At 43.4% G+C, this 15,858-nt stretch overlaps 1 protein-coding gene across 5 annotated transcripts in view; it reads left to right on the forward strand.

Moving 5' to 3' along the window:
• Window positions 1–15,858, forward strand: part of STRIP2 (striatin interacting protein 2) — a 46,090-nt gene that overhangs the window by 17,980 nt on the left and 12,252 nt on the right. For all 5 annotated transcript variants that reach the window (XM_034671934.1, XM_034671938.1, XM_034671946.1 and 2 more), the window contains 7 exons: window positions 416–479; window positions 1,404–1,475; window positions 4,133–4,207; window positions 4,897–4,994; window positions 5,438–5,564; window positions 8,112–8,212; window positions 11,502–11,568. In XM_034671934.1, the coding sequence (XP_034527825.1) occupies window positions 416–479; window positions 1,404–1,475; window positions 4,133–4,207; window positions 4,897–4,994; window positions 5,438–5,564; window positions 8,112–8,212; window positions 11,502–11,568 (604 nt within the window). The remainder of the gene's footprint in view (window positions 1–415; window positions 480–1,403; window positions 1,476–4,132; window positions 4,208–4,896; window positions 4,995–5,437; window positions 5,565–8,111; window positions 8,213–11,501; window positions 11,569–15,858) is intronic.

A 15,858-nucleotide genomic window follows, 5' to 3' on the forward strand; every position in this document is an offset into this window, starting at 1 on the left:
CACACTGGCTGACCTCTACAAAATGGAGAAGGCCTTGTTCCACGTGTTTCACTGTAGTTGGGCTACATGCCCTTTTAAGGAACCTACCACTCCCTGACAAAGTAAATCCCCAAAAGACTATACAAAAATCCTAATTTTCAAGAACACTTCTGTGTGGCATTATTCTTTTTGTGTCCTGAAGCAATAATGGGGGGCCTGGAAGCTTGCAGAGAAAAAGCCAGAATACCACATGTTGAAAGTGGCATGGTCATTGTAACTCCAGGGGATATCAGTAGTTCTCTGTAGGTTTTTTTTTTAATTTAAATTCAATTAATAACATATAATATATTATTAGTTTCAGAGGTAGAGGTCAGTGATTCATCAGTAGTTCTCTATAGTTTTGATGCTTATGATCTGTATATCTCTCATTTCACAGGGACACAGATACCCTGGTTGGATTACCCAGGCCCATCCACGAAAGTGTGAAGACTCTAAAGCAGGTGACCAGGGTGGGCTCTCGGTCTTCAGGGATAGGGACCAATCAAGGCAAGTTTGATTACCAAAGTCCTAGTTATTGGCTCTTCTACCAGGTACATTCTGTATTTCCCCTACAGGCATTTTGGCCAAAGATGAGGAAATTAGGTCTCTCCCTACTTAATCATTTTCCTACATTCAGAAAGATGAAAAAGTTATCTTTCTTCCTTTCATGCCTTTTTCCTCCTCCCACCCTTCTTTCTCTCTTCCCCCTCCTCACTTCCTTTCCTCTCACTTCTTTCTCCCTATAGGGCCACTAACTTCCAAAGGCCCAGGATTAGTAGCAGTCTGCTCTGCATCCAAAGTATATATGAGCACAAAGAGTAGAAATAGTCATCTCTTGCACAGACCTTGAACTCTCCCTCACCCCGTCATCACTCCATACACATGCACACAAGCATACTCACACGCAGCAAAATTCTCAGGGTAGTGGTCCGGGGGCATGGGCCTGTTCTTCACTTCCCCTCGCCCTTTGGTTGAAGGTAAATATTAAGTATTTTTGCTCTTCAGCAAATATGGGAACATAGAATAAACAGAAACACTGTACATGAAGCACTGGGCTCAATGTTAAGGGTACAAAGGTCCTACCTTCAAAAAGTTTATGTTCTGTTTGGGGTGACAACCCATATACAGGACATTTCCTTATCATTGAGGAAGTTAAGCAAGAGGCTGGTACATATATGATTGGGGCCCTCAGTATCTTTTTCTTTTTCTTTTTTTTTTAAGTAATCTCTACACCCAACATGGGTTCAAACTCACTACGCTAAGATCAAGAGTCACACATTCTTCAGACTGAGCTAGCGAGGTGCCCCCCCACCCCACTTTTTAATTAAAAAAAAAATTTTTTTTTAGTACTCTCAGCCTCTTAATTGATGTCTTTTCTACCCCAGCACAAGTACGTCTCCATTGCAGATGTTCAGATCAAGAATGAGGAGGATCTGGAGAAGTGCCCCATGTCTTTGGTGAGTCAGGGGGGTTCTGACAGGAGAAAGGCAGGAGGAAGTCTGTCTGCAGTGCTGTCACAGAGCAGATGTGCATGCTGTTGGGCGCTCATGGTATGCCAAGCAAGGCAAGGTCCCTACTTTCGTGATACACTAAAGTTATAGAAAAAAGAAAATAAGTAATTAAGGAAACAAGAAGACTGTTGAGAATGGGAGATACAATGAAGAAAATTTAAATAGGATGACATGAGAGAGGCGTCTATCATGTAGGAGACTACCTTCAGTTAGGCAGTCGGGATAGGTGGACCTCTGAGAAGGTGACAGTTAAGCTAAGATGTGAGGTACAAGAAGGAGCTGGCCCTAGAAATATCGGGGGAAAGAGCATTCTAGGCAGAGGAAATAGCCTTAACAAGAGTCAGAGCAAGCTTGGAGTACTAGGGGTAGTGAATGAAAGCCTGTGGCTGGAACACAGGGGTGAGGGATGGGGTCGTATGAGATAGAGTCAGGGAGGTGGCCTGGGGCCACTTTACAAAGGACCTGTAAGCGAAGATAAGGATTGTGAAGTTGTTTTACAATATAGAAGTGAGCTCTTGGGGGCGCCTGGGTGGCACAGCGGTTAAGCGTCTGCCTTCGGCTCAGGGCGTGATCCCGGCGTTANGATTTATATTTTCAAAAAACCATTGGCTGCTATGTAAAGACTTTACCAGAAAAGAGTAGAAGCAGGGTGAAACATGAGGAGTTCTGTTTTATCAAGGGTTCTACTTGGGTCATACTCGGTTTTAGATATCCATTAGGCAGCCATGCACATGAGCAGCCACGCAATTGAATATATAAGAATAGAGTTCTAAGAAAGGACTGGCCTAGAGAAATAAATTTGGGAGCTGTTGACTTAATGGACAGTGTTAGAAGCCATAGAACTGGCTGAGGTAACCCAGGGAGGGAATAGAGATAGAAGATGGAACCCTGGACAAAGCCTTGGGGCATACCATTTGTGTTGAGGGTGGGATAAGTCAGGAAAGTAGCCAGAAAAGAAGAGTAAGAGAAACACTCAGCGAAGTGGGAGAGAATGTGGGAGATTGTGATACTATAAAAGTTAAGAAAAATTTTTTCAAGAAGGGAGTGATCAGCTGTGTCAAGTGCTGCTGATAAAGGGACAAGACCTGAGGTGCGCATTGGATCAGGCGACATGAAAATAACAGGTGACCTTAATAAGAGCAACCTCAAGGGAAGAGGTGGGGCTAGTAGCCTAGTTGGAGTGTGTGGAAAAGGAATGTAAAGAAAGGAGGTAGATGGTCAGCACAGACAACATAGTTTTATTGTAGAGAGGATAGAAATGGGATGGTAGCTGAAGAAGGATGTGGGGTCAGAGGAAAGTGTTTTATAGCTAGGAGACACTAGAATATGTTTATGTCCTAAAAGAGATGATCTGGGAGAGAAGAGACAATTGCAGAACTGATGCATTTGACAAAGCAAAAGGCTGAGAGATCCCCAGCACGTGTGGAGGGTTGGCCTTTAATAGAGCAGAGGCAGTTCATATTTTATGTCAGGAAGGAAGGTAGAGACCCTGGTAGATTTGGTGTGGAGAAGATGAACTATCTGATTGCCTCTGTTTTCTCCGTGAAGTATGAGACTGGGTTAGCAACTATTGAGGGGTTGGGTGGTAAGGGGATTGGTTTGAGGACAGGGGAGAAGAGAAGGTATGAAATAGATCTTTGGGAGAGCAGGAAGGTAACCTGCTCTCTCAAGGATCTATTGCCTGAGTTTATTGAATGCCCATATAAGCAGCAGCTGAGTTATGTGGGATGGCAGGGGTCAGGTTATTCCTCCCTGCCTCAGGGTCTCAAGACAGTGACCCTTGCCCTGGAGTAGAGTACCTTGTGGGAGGAAGAAATGAACTGGCCAAAGATGACAATGGCCTGAGTAGCCCCATGAGCACCGGAGACCCTGGTCCGTCCCCCCCGCTGCCCCCATTCTGATAAAAGGCTTAGGTGAGGTCATCAAAGGTCAAAGAGAGTTGTGGATCAGGGGGGTGGTCATAAGGAGGAAAAAATGTGGTAGGGGCCACTGGAGAAGGAAAGAAAATAGTTTCTACTTAAAAGCTTCCCTGCTAATACTCCTTCGTGCCTCTCCCGGCCATGGGTTACCCAACTCACTTATCAACCTTCTCTCCTGAGTTACCTACCTCTCACTTCCAAGCATCCCAGAGCTCTTGGATGGCCTTAGACTGACACCACAGGAAGGGCTTCTATGTGGGGTATCTGTTCTAGTGTCCCAGGCTTACATGCACCCTGGCTTAAGCCCACGCGTGGCCAGAAAAGCAGTGGCTTGAGCCAATTCCTAGGTAGGTGTTCTGACTCCTGATCCAACATGTGATGGGGAAAGAAGAATTCTTTATTGATTCCAGATAATGGGAAAACCAGAGTCATAGATGGTCAGGGCTGGAAGAGCCCTTAGAGGACATCAGACCAGCCCAGTGGTCCTAAAGAAGAGGAAACTAAGACCAGGGAAAGAAAGTAAACTTACCCAAGGTGATGTAATGAGTCATTAACACAGCTGGATAGGAACCTAGATCTGACTCCCAGCTTAGTGCTTTCTTCAAGCCATCCTTTACAACCAAGAAACATAACCTTTGGTCAACCGGCAAATGGCCTGGGCAAACTGTGTATTTCCTGCCGTAGGGGGAAGAGGTGGTACCAGAGACGCCATGTGAAATCCTCTACCAAGGCATGCTCTGCAGCCTCCCTCAGTACATGGTAAGCAGATAGCTGGGCCAGAGCTGCCCTTCTCTGCTCCGGGAACAGACAGCTGAGAGCCATTTCAGGCTGACCTGTCCATTATTTGAGCTTGTTCCCTGAGCCTTCACCCCTGAGGGAAAACATTCTCTAACACATTAGAATTCTGAGCTTTCCTCAGGGCTTCTCCAAGAGGAAGGAAGACGTGGCTGCACTCCCAAGTCCTTCTTTGGGAGGGGCGGAGAATAAAGTGGGGTCCATGCAGGATGTATTGGGGGCCCTCCTTCTAAGTAAGTACCCTAGTCCCCTCTGAGGCCATGGTCTGTCATGTCCTAGATAGCCTCAGGCTGAGTGGTGAGGATGCTGATGGTCAGGGTTGGAGGAAGGAAAGGGGTAGAGAAGGTGAGATCATGCTTATATCTCTCACCTTATTTCTGGGCATTGCCCCTCTCTATTCCTTCCATCATAGTCTTTAGAAAGAACAGTCTTGAAGCAGAACAGCCTATAGCTCCCTTCTGGCTCCTTAGCCTCACAGGCAGTCCTCTCAGCACTGGGTGCCTGTTTGCCCTTCTGGAGGCTGGGGAGATTTGGTTACTGAGGAATGAACATAGAAGGCATTAAAACACTTCTCATAGGGCTGTTGAGGTGTGGAAAAATAGCCTTTTGAATGGGATGGACAGAGATGGATCTCCTCATTTTCTACTTCCTAGATTGCTCTGCTTAAGATTCTGCTGGCTGCAGCCCCCACCTCCAAAGCTAAGACAGACTCTATCAATATCCTGGCAGATGTCCTGCCTGAGGAGATGCCGTGAGTGCTTCAACTGGGTTGGCTGCCGAATGCTAGCTGGTTTGTCTATGGTGTCTCTCTAGTCCCCATCCCACCTTGATAACACTCATAGGGATTGTCTCCAAAGAGATCTCCTCTCCCCTTTCCACTGCAGTGCTCTCTTTTGGGTTCTTTTCAGCTCAAAACTGAGGGTCTGCAGGGCAACATCGGTGCCAGTGACTGGTTGCATGGGTATGTGGGTGGACATTGCCAAGGGATGAGCTTGCCAAAGGAGAGAAAAAAACAAAGAGACCAAAGGAACTTTTCTCCAAACAGGCTCATTAGTGGGAACTCTGGAAGTTTCTCTAGCACAGAAGTTCAAATCTCCCAAGTTCTGGCTCTTTTGTATATGTTGTCTCTGACCCAAATACCTGGGTCCTTGTAGGCCTCACTCTCTGCACTGACTCCTTCTCTCCCCATCGTAGCATCACTGTTCTCCAGAGCATGAAGTTGGGCATCGATGTGAACAGGCACAAGGAGATCATTGTAAAGAGTATCTCTGCCCTGCTCCTGCTCCTCCTCAAACACTTCAGACTGAACCATATCTACCAGGTGAGCAGCTGGCAGCACTTGGCCACAGGTCTCAGGTGTTCTCCAGGCCCTGTCTCCCCAGGAGGGGATGTAGGGGCCTTTGTAGTCCAGTTGAACATCTTTCAGCCTTTTCTTCATCCTCCTCAGGGAATCCATATACCTGTTGCACAAGCTTGCATGGGGGTAGAGAGTGGGATGTGAGGAACTGTCCTAGACAGGTGCAGATGTCTGTGTCCTTTGAACATTATCCAAGGGTTGTGGATAGGAATCCTTGGCTTCTTGGGAATGTGCTCACCAGCTTTGGAGCAGTGCAAGACAGGATTCAAGCATTCCACCAAAAAAAAAAAAGGGGGGGGGGAATTATGTAGAAAACCTTTTCTATATGTGAAGCCCTTTTCTAACATTTTGAGATATAATCCTGAATAAGGCACAGTTTTGGCTCTTAAGGGCTTGAAGTCTTGGAAAGGATATGGATATATAAATAGCTAATTATGGAATGATAAGTGCATGATACAGGTAAGCACTGGCTGGTAATCCAGCTGGTAAACCTGCGATAAGGAAGAGGTGACTTCTAATGTGAGTCCTAAAGAAACAGATGTTAGTCAGGATATGGGAGTTGTCAGGGAAGGAAGATAGGAAGCATTTCAAGCAGAAATGCTAATCTATGAAAGTCCAGAGGAGAGGGAGCAAAGTACATTTGGAAACTGATTAAACGTTGCTGGAGTTCTCCCTGGGGTGGGGGAGACAGGGAGGCCTGGTGATACATGGAGCTAGAGAGGACGGCAGGGAGCAGACCATAATACATATGGTAGCATACAGTTATCGAGTACTTATAATGTGCCTAGCGCTCTGTCAAGTTCATATGGGGTCTCATTTAATTCTCTTAATCCTATGAGGTAGGTCTTATTTTATCCCTGTTTTATAAATGAAGAAGCCGAGCGTTAAGAAATTTTAAGAAGCTGCTTCCCCACGAAGGCATTGTTTACCATGCTGAGGAGTACTTAGTACTGTGGGCATGGCCAAGATATCAGAGAACCTGGAGGAAAGGATTGGATGGTCTCCATGGTGAGAATATGGGGAGGAGAGGAAGGTCCTCATGACTGCTCAATGTCTTTGTCCCCTTTTCCTCCTAAGAAGTCAGAAGCAGGCTTGCTGCTCAAACAGCAGGTTCTCAGAGTGCACAGAGGCTCCTGCAGGGTCTATGTCCATGCAGGTTTGACTATAGAATCAGGGTATTTCTCCACTCTAGTACATTCAGAGACATCTTTGGGTACGTTATGTGTGTCCTGGGCGCATCTGCCAGTGTTTGCTGAGCAACAGCAGGGTGGGGAGGAGTAGGGGTGGGTGGGAGATAGTGTTCCTAGTAGAAAGAACAGAAAACTGTGGCTATGTTTTTCTGTCTGCTTCTCTTGGTGGGCAGTATGTGGAGCAACAGCCAGACAGGTGGGTGGCTTGATGGGGCTTGCCAGTGTGTGCCAGTGTCAGTGAATCCCAACAAGGCTACAGATACATCTCAAATTGAAAAACATTTTCCATAACTTCATAGTGGGTATGTATTGGCTGTTCCATCTGGAGCTTTGGAAAATACCCCAGGTTGGCTGCCAGGGAGAAAATATTTGAGCGGAAGAGAGAAATAGGCAGCACAAGCTCACTCCCCACCCTTAACCACACACACGGGCAGGGGGCAGCTTGGCTCGCTGCGATGGCTCCTTCTTGGTGATCAGGAAAAGCTAAGGGATTTAAAACACCACAATTTTCTTCTTTTTAAACCCAATTTCTGTACTATCCCAGCAGTCTGGGTTCTGGATCTGAAGGCAAACTGTCTGATGCTCCTCAGTGCATCACAGGCAAAATCCAGGTGATGCAACTCCAGCACACTGCCCACTAGGTCCTCCCAGACACAAACCCCATCCAAATTCAAGAGAGCAACATGGAATCCCTATTTCTGGTGTTTAGCCCATCAAGGAGATCTTGGACTTATTCTCAGTGTAGTGTCTGTTGACCGAAGGGCTCTTGTTGATCTGTTTATTAAAATACTGATAATGAAAGTACAGGGACACTATAGTGAACCAGACAGACTCATGCTGGAGCCCACATTCCAGGGGTTGACTTGGTTACTATGTGCCATATCCATCCTGACTGAATGATGCCAGCAGTTGCTGGGAGGAAGCTGCACCTGTTCCTGCTATTGAAACACTATGAACCAGAGGTTTGGTATAGAAGACAGCTCCCTCGGGAGCCTTCCTTGCTCGTTGAACTTAGGAACAAATATTGCAGCAATTCCTTCTATTTATCTGGAGTGGGATTTCCTTTCTGGCTTGTTTATGTTTTGTGCTTTTGGTCAGGTGCTTGCAACATACACACACTACAGATGGTCCCCCTCCATGCAGGATGGGCTGGCTGGTGATGCTTCTCCCTACTTCTCAGACAGGAGGACTGATAATACAAGTGGACAGTGGAATTCTTAGGAGTGGATATTAGAGTTGTACTTGCCTATCTTATTTTTCATATGTACCTTCTATTATCCCCCAAATAAGCAGCCCTTTCTGCTTTGATCTTTTAATTTAGTTTGAATATGTATCACAACATTTGGTATTTGCCAACTGCATTCCACTGATCCTGAAGTTCTTCAATCAAAATATCTTGTCCTACATCACTGCCAAAAACAGGTATGGACTCTGGACAGGTTTATTTGAAAGGTCTGTCTTGGCATGGGTTGAGAAATACATCATCTCTGAGCCTTCGGTTCTCTTTGTGTCCTTAGTCCCTTCTATCTTAGAGCTGTCACTGTTAAATTTAATTTCCTTGAAGTGCTAGTTGATGGGGTGTGTGGTTTGGCCTCTTCACAGGTATTTGTATTTTAATAGTTTTGAAAACTAAAAAATGTCACGACTCAAATAAATAAAACTGCAACAATGAAATTTTAGCCCTATTGCAAAAGGATCCAGAAGATGTTTTTTTGTGAAACAGGCTTCTTATCTGGCCAGCCCTTATCTTAGTATAAATCATTAGTTGGAACAATTATACTACTTTGTAAACTGTAGTGTTATGCAGAATTTGTAACTGAAGGTAAATAACAGACCCTTACTTAGATCAGTTTGTAATAAAACTAATAGATGGTATTTTATTTAATATCCTCAGTAATGGTAAGAGGTATTACAACAAGTTTTATTCTCATTTCACCAATTAGTAAACAAAGTCAGTGAGGTTAATTGACTTGCTCAAGATTAACATGCTAGTGAGACAACTTAAGTAAGCAGCAGAGGCAGGATCAAAACACAGATTGTTTTCTGGTCACAATTGCTATGAATACAAATTGCTTTTCACTCCTCCAGCCAAGTGGGGACTTGGGGGTTGCAGACTAAATCCTTGTTCTTTAGTTTGCCACTTCCGTAAGAACTAGAAGCACATTAATTAGAGTTTACCAGAGGCAGAGTTCCTAAAGTAGAAGTAAGAGGGCTGATCTGATTACTTGGGGTGACTAGAGAGGGCCAGGAAATGGTGCCTCACTAGACTTGTACTGCCTAAAAGTCCACCATGGAGAGGCAGCCTACTTATATGTAGTTTAAAATACACGGAGGCGCCTGGGTGGCTCAGTCGGTTGAGCATCCGACTCTTGATTTCAGTTCAGGCCATGAGCTCAGGGTCCTGGGATTGAGCCCCACATTGGGCTCCTCACTCAGCAGGCAGTCTGCTGGAGATTCTCTCCTTCTCCTTCCCCGTCCCCCACACTTGCTCTCCCTCTCTCAAATAAATTTTTTTGAAGATTTTATTTATTTATTTGAGAGAGAGGGAACATGAGAAGGGGAAGGAGCAGAAGGAGAGGGAGAAGCAGTCTCCCAGCTAAACAGGGAGCCCCATGTGGGGCTTGATCCCAGGACCCTAGGATCATGACTTGAGCCGAGACGTGTAACCAACTGAGCCACCCAGGTGCCCCTAAATAAATAAATCTTTAAAAAATAAAATAAAATACACATACACATATGGAACTTGAAGTCATGAGACCTGCCATTTGCTAGCTATGTAATCTCAAGTAAGGACTCTGGTTTTTTCGAGCCACAGTATTTTCATCTTAAAATTAATACATTCCCTGACTGTATCATAGAACTTTTATATAAGTATCAGTTAAAATAAACATATGGGAGTCCTGTTCCACATTTCCAGTTAGAGATCCACCCCTGCATCAGTCAAGTATGGCTGGGGTTCAGGAACTAAATACTCATCCTCCACCATGGGCCTGGAAGGGAAGGGACAAATAAAATGATAGGTGTCCATCCGGCTCTATTTGAAATTGGAAGAGTGGTAGTGCCAGACTACATCATTAACTAAGTTTGGCCTGGATAAGATGGTCCTCTTCTGTACTACCTGTAAGCTTTACTGTGGCATGATCCCTGAGAACTTGGAGCACCCATAGCCCCTTATTGCACAGTTTCCTCATGGCTTTTACAATCTGGATAGATATTCCAGAAACTTATAACTTTATTTTTTGCCCCCTTAGGCTAGAATTCAGTTCACAGAGGATGGAACAAATCTGTCTTTGATTTCCTGCCCCATTTCCTAGTTGCCAGCATCTACTTTGCCATGGGGCTTTGTGGGAGGTGGGTAGATAAGTGGATAAGCCAGCCAAAAATGTTTATACTAATGGAGCAGTAACTACAGAACTGGCAACCCTGGGAGAATCCAGTAGAGTGAATTAAGATGATGAGCAGTACTATAGGCAGATCCAGTGCCCTCTCATCTCCTGCCTTGCTTCCCCTAGGTTATCATTGTGGGTTTCTTGGACAAAGGTAAACATTTCTAGGTAAACAAGTTGTTGCCTCTTGCTTGGATAGAGTTTTGACTTTCGAAATGTAGAGACAGGTCCAAGAAACCCATACTCCTGTTTATGGCCCTTGTTTTGCCAACATCCTTTATCCATTTCCAACTGCACTAGTTCAGATAGATTGGTTATAAACCTTACGGAATGTCAGAATCAGAAGGAGCATTAGAGATGAGCTAAATTCTGCATTGTACCAATGACGAAGAGAGAAAAGGAAGAAAGAACTGTAATTTTGAGTAATTATGTCACTGTCATAATGCAGTGCCTCATTTCCCCTACCGATTCATGCCTGCATCCCTGGGCTCACTGCAGAGCCTCCAGCTCCCTTAGAGGCCCCCTGTCAGTTTTGGTGCTGTTACCATTCCTTTTTTTTTTTTTTTTTTTTTTTTTTAGAAAGAACATGCATGAGTGCAAGCGGGAGCGGGGAGGGGTGGGCAGAAGGGGATAGAGAAAGAGAGAGAGAGAATCTTAAGCAGGTTCCACCCACAGAGCCCGACATGGGGTTTGATCTCATGACCTGAGGTGAGACCGAGTTGGACTGGACACTTAACTGACTGTGCCACCCAGATGCCCCAGTGCTGTTACCATTCTTGAGCTAGTAGATTGGCCCTGCTGCAGGAAGCTGCCTCTGTCTTAAGCTTCCTTCAAGAATAGCTTCCATGATCATTTCCCAGAGCTCCTGGCTTTCGGAATCATCTGGTAAGGGACATAGGAAAGGTCTTCATTTCATCCTTGTGTCCACACATTGTTACTAAGTAGGTTGAGTTTGGGCAGCATCTCTGGGAACAGTTCACAACCATACACTTAAATGCAAAAACAGAAGTGCACATATGTCCGTACTCTTTAAAGAAGAGAGGAGAGAGGTGGCTATACCAGAGGCTCTCTTGCTGCCTTCTTTTGCATCTCCCAGGAGGTGTCTGGCCTTAAGGAGCTCTGTGGATTCCTCTCATTACTATAAGGAGAGGAGACTGGAGCTAGAGTTGACTGTCACCACAACCCTCAGTTTCAGCTGAGGTCACTAAGCACTTTGGGAAAAAGATGGGGCCTGCTGGGGAGAAATAATTCCTGCCATTTCAGATACTGCCATTTTCTGCCATTGCTATTTCCCTAAAGCCTGCCCCTTTCTCTGCATTTTGCAGTATCTCGGTCCTGGATTACCCTTGTTGTACCATCCAGGATTTGCCGGAGCTTACTACAGAGAGTCTGGTAAGCAGAGGGGGATTTGGTAGCTTTTGAAATTGCCAGATGGCAGAGGCTGGTATTTGCTCTTCCATTTCTTCTGCAGCTGCGTAATGCCCTGGTTTGGGAGTCTCAGATCAATAAAGGCCTATTGGCAAGAGCACAGAGGCAGTGGGGGTTTAGAGCTGCTGACCCACTTGAGAAAAATTTGGAAAAACTGAGCATAGCAATTTGCAGAGAAGAGAAAACGGTCAGTGACAGACATTAAGAAGGAGAGGGAATTTAGAAAGATAATAGGACTGAAATTGAATGTGAACATCTGTGCTAAATGGCAAGAAATCTCTACTGGTCTATTCTAAACAATGATATGTCTCCTTTCTGCTATGCTACTTTTTATTTCCACGTAGACTTTAAAACCCAGGAGAGTGCACTTCAGAAAATACCTTGCCTAGGTCTCTTTAAGCCAAAAGTTGGTAATAGCCACAGAAGAATGACCCAGAAATTTCTTCATCCTGAAAACAACTTTAGGTAAATCAAAAAGTCCCTCAGAATTACTTTGAATTTCATGAAACTGACTGATCAACAGCATACTGAAGATCAACCGTCTGCCTCATGTACATATACCTCCTTCGATATACTCAGTCCACACCCTCCCCCTGTTGCCTTGTACTTGGTTATCTATATCTGTTTCTCCAGTTGACTGAAAACTCCTTGAAGGAAGAGATGGTATCATCTTCATTTTTATATCCCCAGAGTCTAGCACTATGTTCGGTACATGAAAGGAGCTCCCTTGCTGAATGAGTGGATAGTAGCACCCATATGGCCCACAACCCTTTGCCCCTCAGCTTTAATACCTGCAAAATGTTGCATCAGGAAAGTGTATTATGCACAAATAGAATGATACCTTCTGTGGTACATGTTTTATAGAACCATAGGATTCTTGGCTGGAGGGGACCTGAGAGCCATTTAGCCCAATCCCCTATTTAAAGATGAGGAACCAGAAGGCCCAGTGGATGAAGTGACTTGTCATGGTCCACTCTTCATAAATGATAGATCCTGAATTAGAAAAAGACCCATGTTCTAAGATATTAAGTCTAGCACACTTTTTTAGATATGGGCTCAGTGGCCAAAGGAAGCTGGAAACTTCTTATCCCTGCAGAGAGAAATAATAGTCTAATAACCTTGTTTATGCACATGATGTTATGCCATCTTTAAAATAACTGTATAAGCTTGGTATTACTGTTTTATAGATGGAGAAGTTAACTGCCAAAACCTTCCAATTGAAAGTAGCAGAGCCAGGGTGGAGACTTACATCCCTGCCATTCAGAGTTAGAATAAAGAATGCACTTTCTCACAGAAAACAGTGGTAAACAGCATTAAAATGCTACTATTAGTAGGGTATTTCAAAACATAAAGTCAGCTTTTATGGCTGGAATCTATTTCTTGATACAATATGTTCTCTTTTCTCAATCCCATATGTAGGCAATTGATGGAACTATACCTTCAAATCTCTTCTGATTTACTTTTTGGGATATGAGCATAAAATTATTGAAATAATTGTTATGCTTCGAGAAGATTTGTTGTCCATGAGCAGGTGAAAACACGTATCTATTCTAAATAAGAAACCAATTGGTGCTCCTTTCCATAAGGCAACAGTGGCACCTGGTGGTTTCATTTGGTAACCACAGATTTTTGTTGGCTTAAATTCACAGCCAAGTACTTCCCGAGCCTAATCATGGGCTTCAGTAACTAGCAAGTTTACTCCATATAGGTCCTCAGTATAATGGTTTGTTCATCTAAACTGATGGCTTCTGTACTCAGAAAAGACTAATGTTTATATGAGTAAAATGCATCTCTTTTCCAGGCTCAGTGAATTAATTGTAAACAGAAAATGTACTGGCTTTTATAAATGCGGAGGATTTTCTTTAAATAATATTTCAAGTTTTTTTTCCTGGTTATAAAATCAGTTTATACTATCGCAGAAAATTGGATAAATACAGAAAAATATGGCGAAAAAACCCAAAAATACCTTAATTATACTACCTACATGTAACCACTGTTAGTATTTTCCTATAGTCACCATATATATGTACATATTAATTCACCTATATACATACATACATTACTTAAGAAAACAAGGACTTTAGGGGCGCCTGGGTGGCACAGTGGTTAAGTGTCTGCTTTCGGCTCAGGGCATGATCCTGGCGTTATGGGTTCGAGCCCCACATCAGGCTCCTCCGCTATGAGCCTGCTTCTTCCTCTCCCACTCCCCCTGCTTGTGTTCCCTCTCTCGCTGGCTGTCTCTATCTCTGTCGAATAAATAAGTAAAATCTTTAAAAAAAAAAAAAAAAAGAAAACAAGGACTTTGTATATGTTTCAATTCACATAATAAAATTTAAATGTTCACAATGTGACTTTGAACATATTTGAGAACGTGATTTTTAATAGCTACACATAATATTCCACTCCTTAATTTTTAAAAAATGATTGCTTTCTACTACTGTTGGGCGTTTATTTCAATATTCTCTGTATAACTCCAAATTCTAAAGTCTTCCCATCTTGTCAAAGTACTTAGCTCTACAATAGGCCATCTTACCCATGTACTGGGAAATTTCCCTACCTACCTGGTATAGGAAGGCTTACAACTTCTGTATCTCCAAATGTCTATATTCAAATTCAATCCTACTAAAGTAGGAAAACATTAAATTCCAAACATAAGGGAAGGATAGTGAATGTATGATTGTGTGGAAGATAGGTATGGTCTTTGGAAGGAGGTTGCTAGAAAAGGCAGTGGATATGGCTTCAGCAAGTATTGTAGAATGCTCAGCATTTTGATGGTTGTTTAGGGCAGTGGTATAAAAAGTAGGGTGGGCAAGATGATGCTTTGGGGGATGGAATATTTTGATCTTTTGTATGAATATCTTTTTTTCTTTCTATATTTCTATATTAGAACATACATAATGTCATTACAATAATACATTTCTATCTTAGAAGTAAATGTGTATATTTAGAAGTACAGGAACAATTATTTACTAAGAGATGTGTGCAATACAAAAAAAAATTTTAGAAACCGCTGCTTTAGAGTATGTTGAAATGAGGTTAAGGTTGTAGGTCTGCTTTCTTTGAGGGCCTGTTGGCCCTAAAGAGAAATCATACAGATTACATCCCATCCTCCTTACTCTCCTATCTTACAGAGATTTGGACCCCCCAAAAAATGTGGAAAGTTCTGTGTAAATCTATGTCACTGCTGCAAAGCCAACCCAGAGTTCAAAATGCTTGTTTTTTCCTACAGAATGTGATTTAGTAACAGCAGCTTCGCATACAAAAAACGGCATATTTTGAACAATGTAGATGCTCAAGTAGGCTATAAATTAAGAATGGAGGAATGAGGGGCGCCTGGGTGGCACAGCGGTTAAGCCTCTGCCTTTGGCTCAGGGCGTGATCCCGGCGTTATGGGATCGAGCCCCACGTCAGGCTCCTCCGCTATGAGCCTGCTTCTTCCTCTCCCACTCCCCCTGCTTGTGTTCCCTCTCTCGCTGGCTGTCTCTATCTCTGTCAAATAATAAATAAAATCTTTAAAAAAAAAAAAAAAAAAAAGAATGGAGGAATGAGAAAAAGTAGTATTTGTGGAATCACTGAGTATCAGAGCTAGAAGTTTCTCAGCATCTTGCCGAATCCCATCCTTTACTGATGAGGAAATGGGTAGAGTGGTGAAGTGTTGTCCAAAGCCTTGTAGCTACATAGAGCCAAAACAGTGAGTCAGAATTTGCACGACCTAGGGGCGCCTGGGTGGCACAGCGGTTAAGCGTCTGCCTTCAGCTCAGGGCGTGATCCCGGCGTTATGGGATCGAGCCCCACGTCAGGCTCCTCCGCTATGAGCCTGCTTCTTCCTCTCCCACTCCCCCTGCTTGTGTTCCCTCTCTCGCTGGCTGTCTCTATCTCTGTCAAATAAATAAAAAAAATCTTTAAAAAAAAAAAAAAAAGAATTTGCACGACCTAGCCATTTGCAAAGAAACATTTGGCATTTCCTTTTAGATATATGCGAGTGAAATTATTAAGTTAATTTTTAAATAAAGTCTTCTGACATTCACCACCACTATTTAAAGCCAATATTGTCTTTAGCATTATTGTTTCTCTGTTCTAAATATAATGTGAGTACGTCATAAGGTATTTATCCATTTTCTATGAGGTATATTTATATAGAGGAAGGACCATGGATAAATGTTTTTTATTTTATCAGTTTATCTGTTAAGTCACCATTTCTGTAATGGGTACTAGAAGAGATTAGAATCTCTGTAATTCTTTTTTTTTTTTTTT

The sequence above is a fragment of the Ailuropoda melanoleuca genome, chromosome 1 (genome assembly GCF_002007445.2).
Source record: "Ailuropoda melanoleuca isolate Jingjing chromosome 1, ASM200744v2, whole genome shotgun sequence".
Classification (NCBI taxonomy): domain Eukaryota; kingdom Metazoa; phylum Chordata; class Mammalia; order Carnivora; family Ursidae; genus Ailuropoda; species Ailuropoda melanoleuca.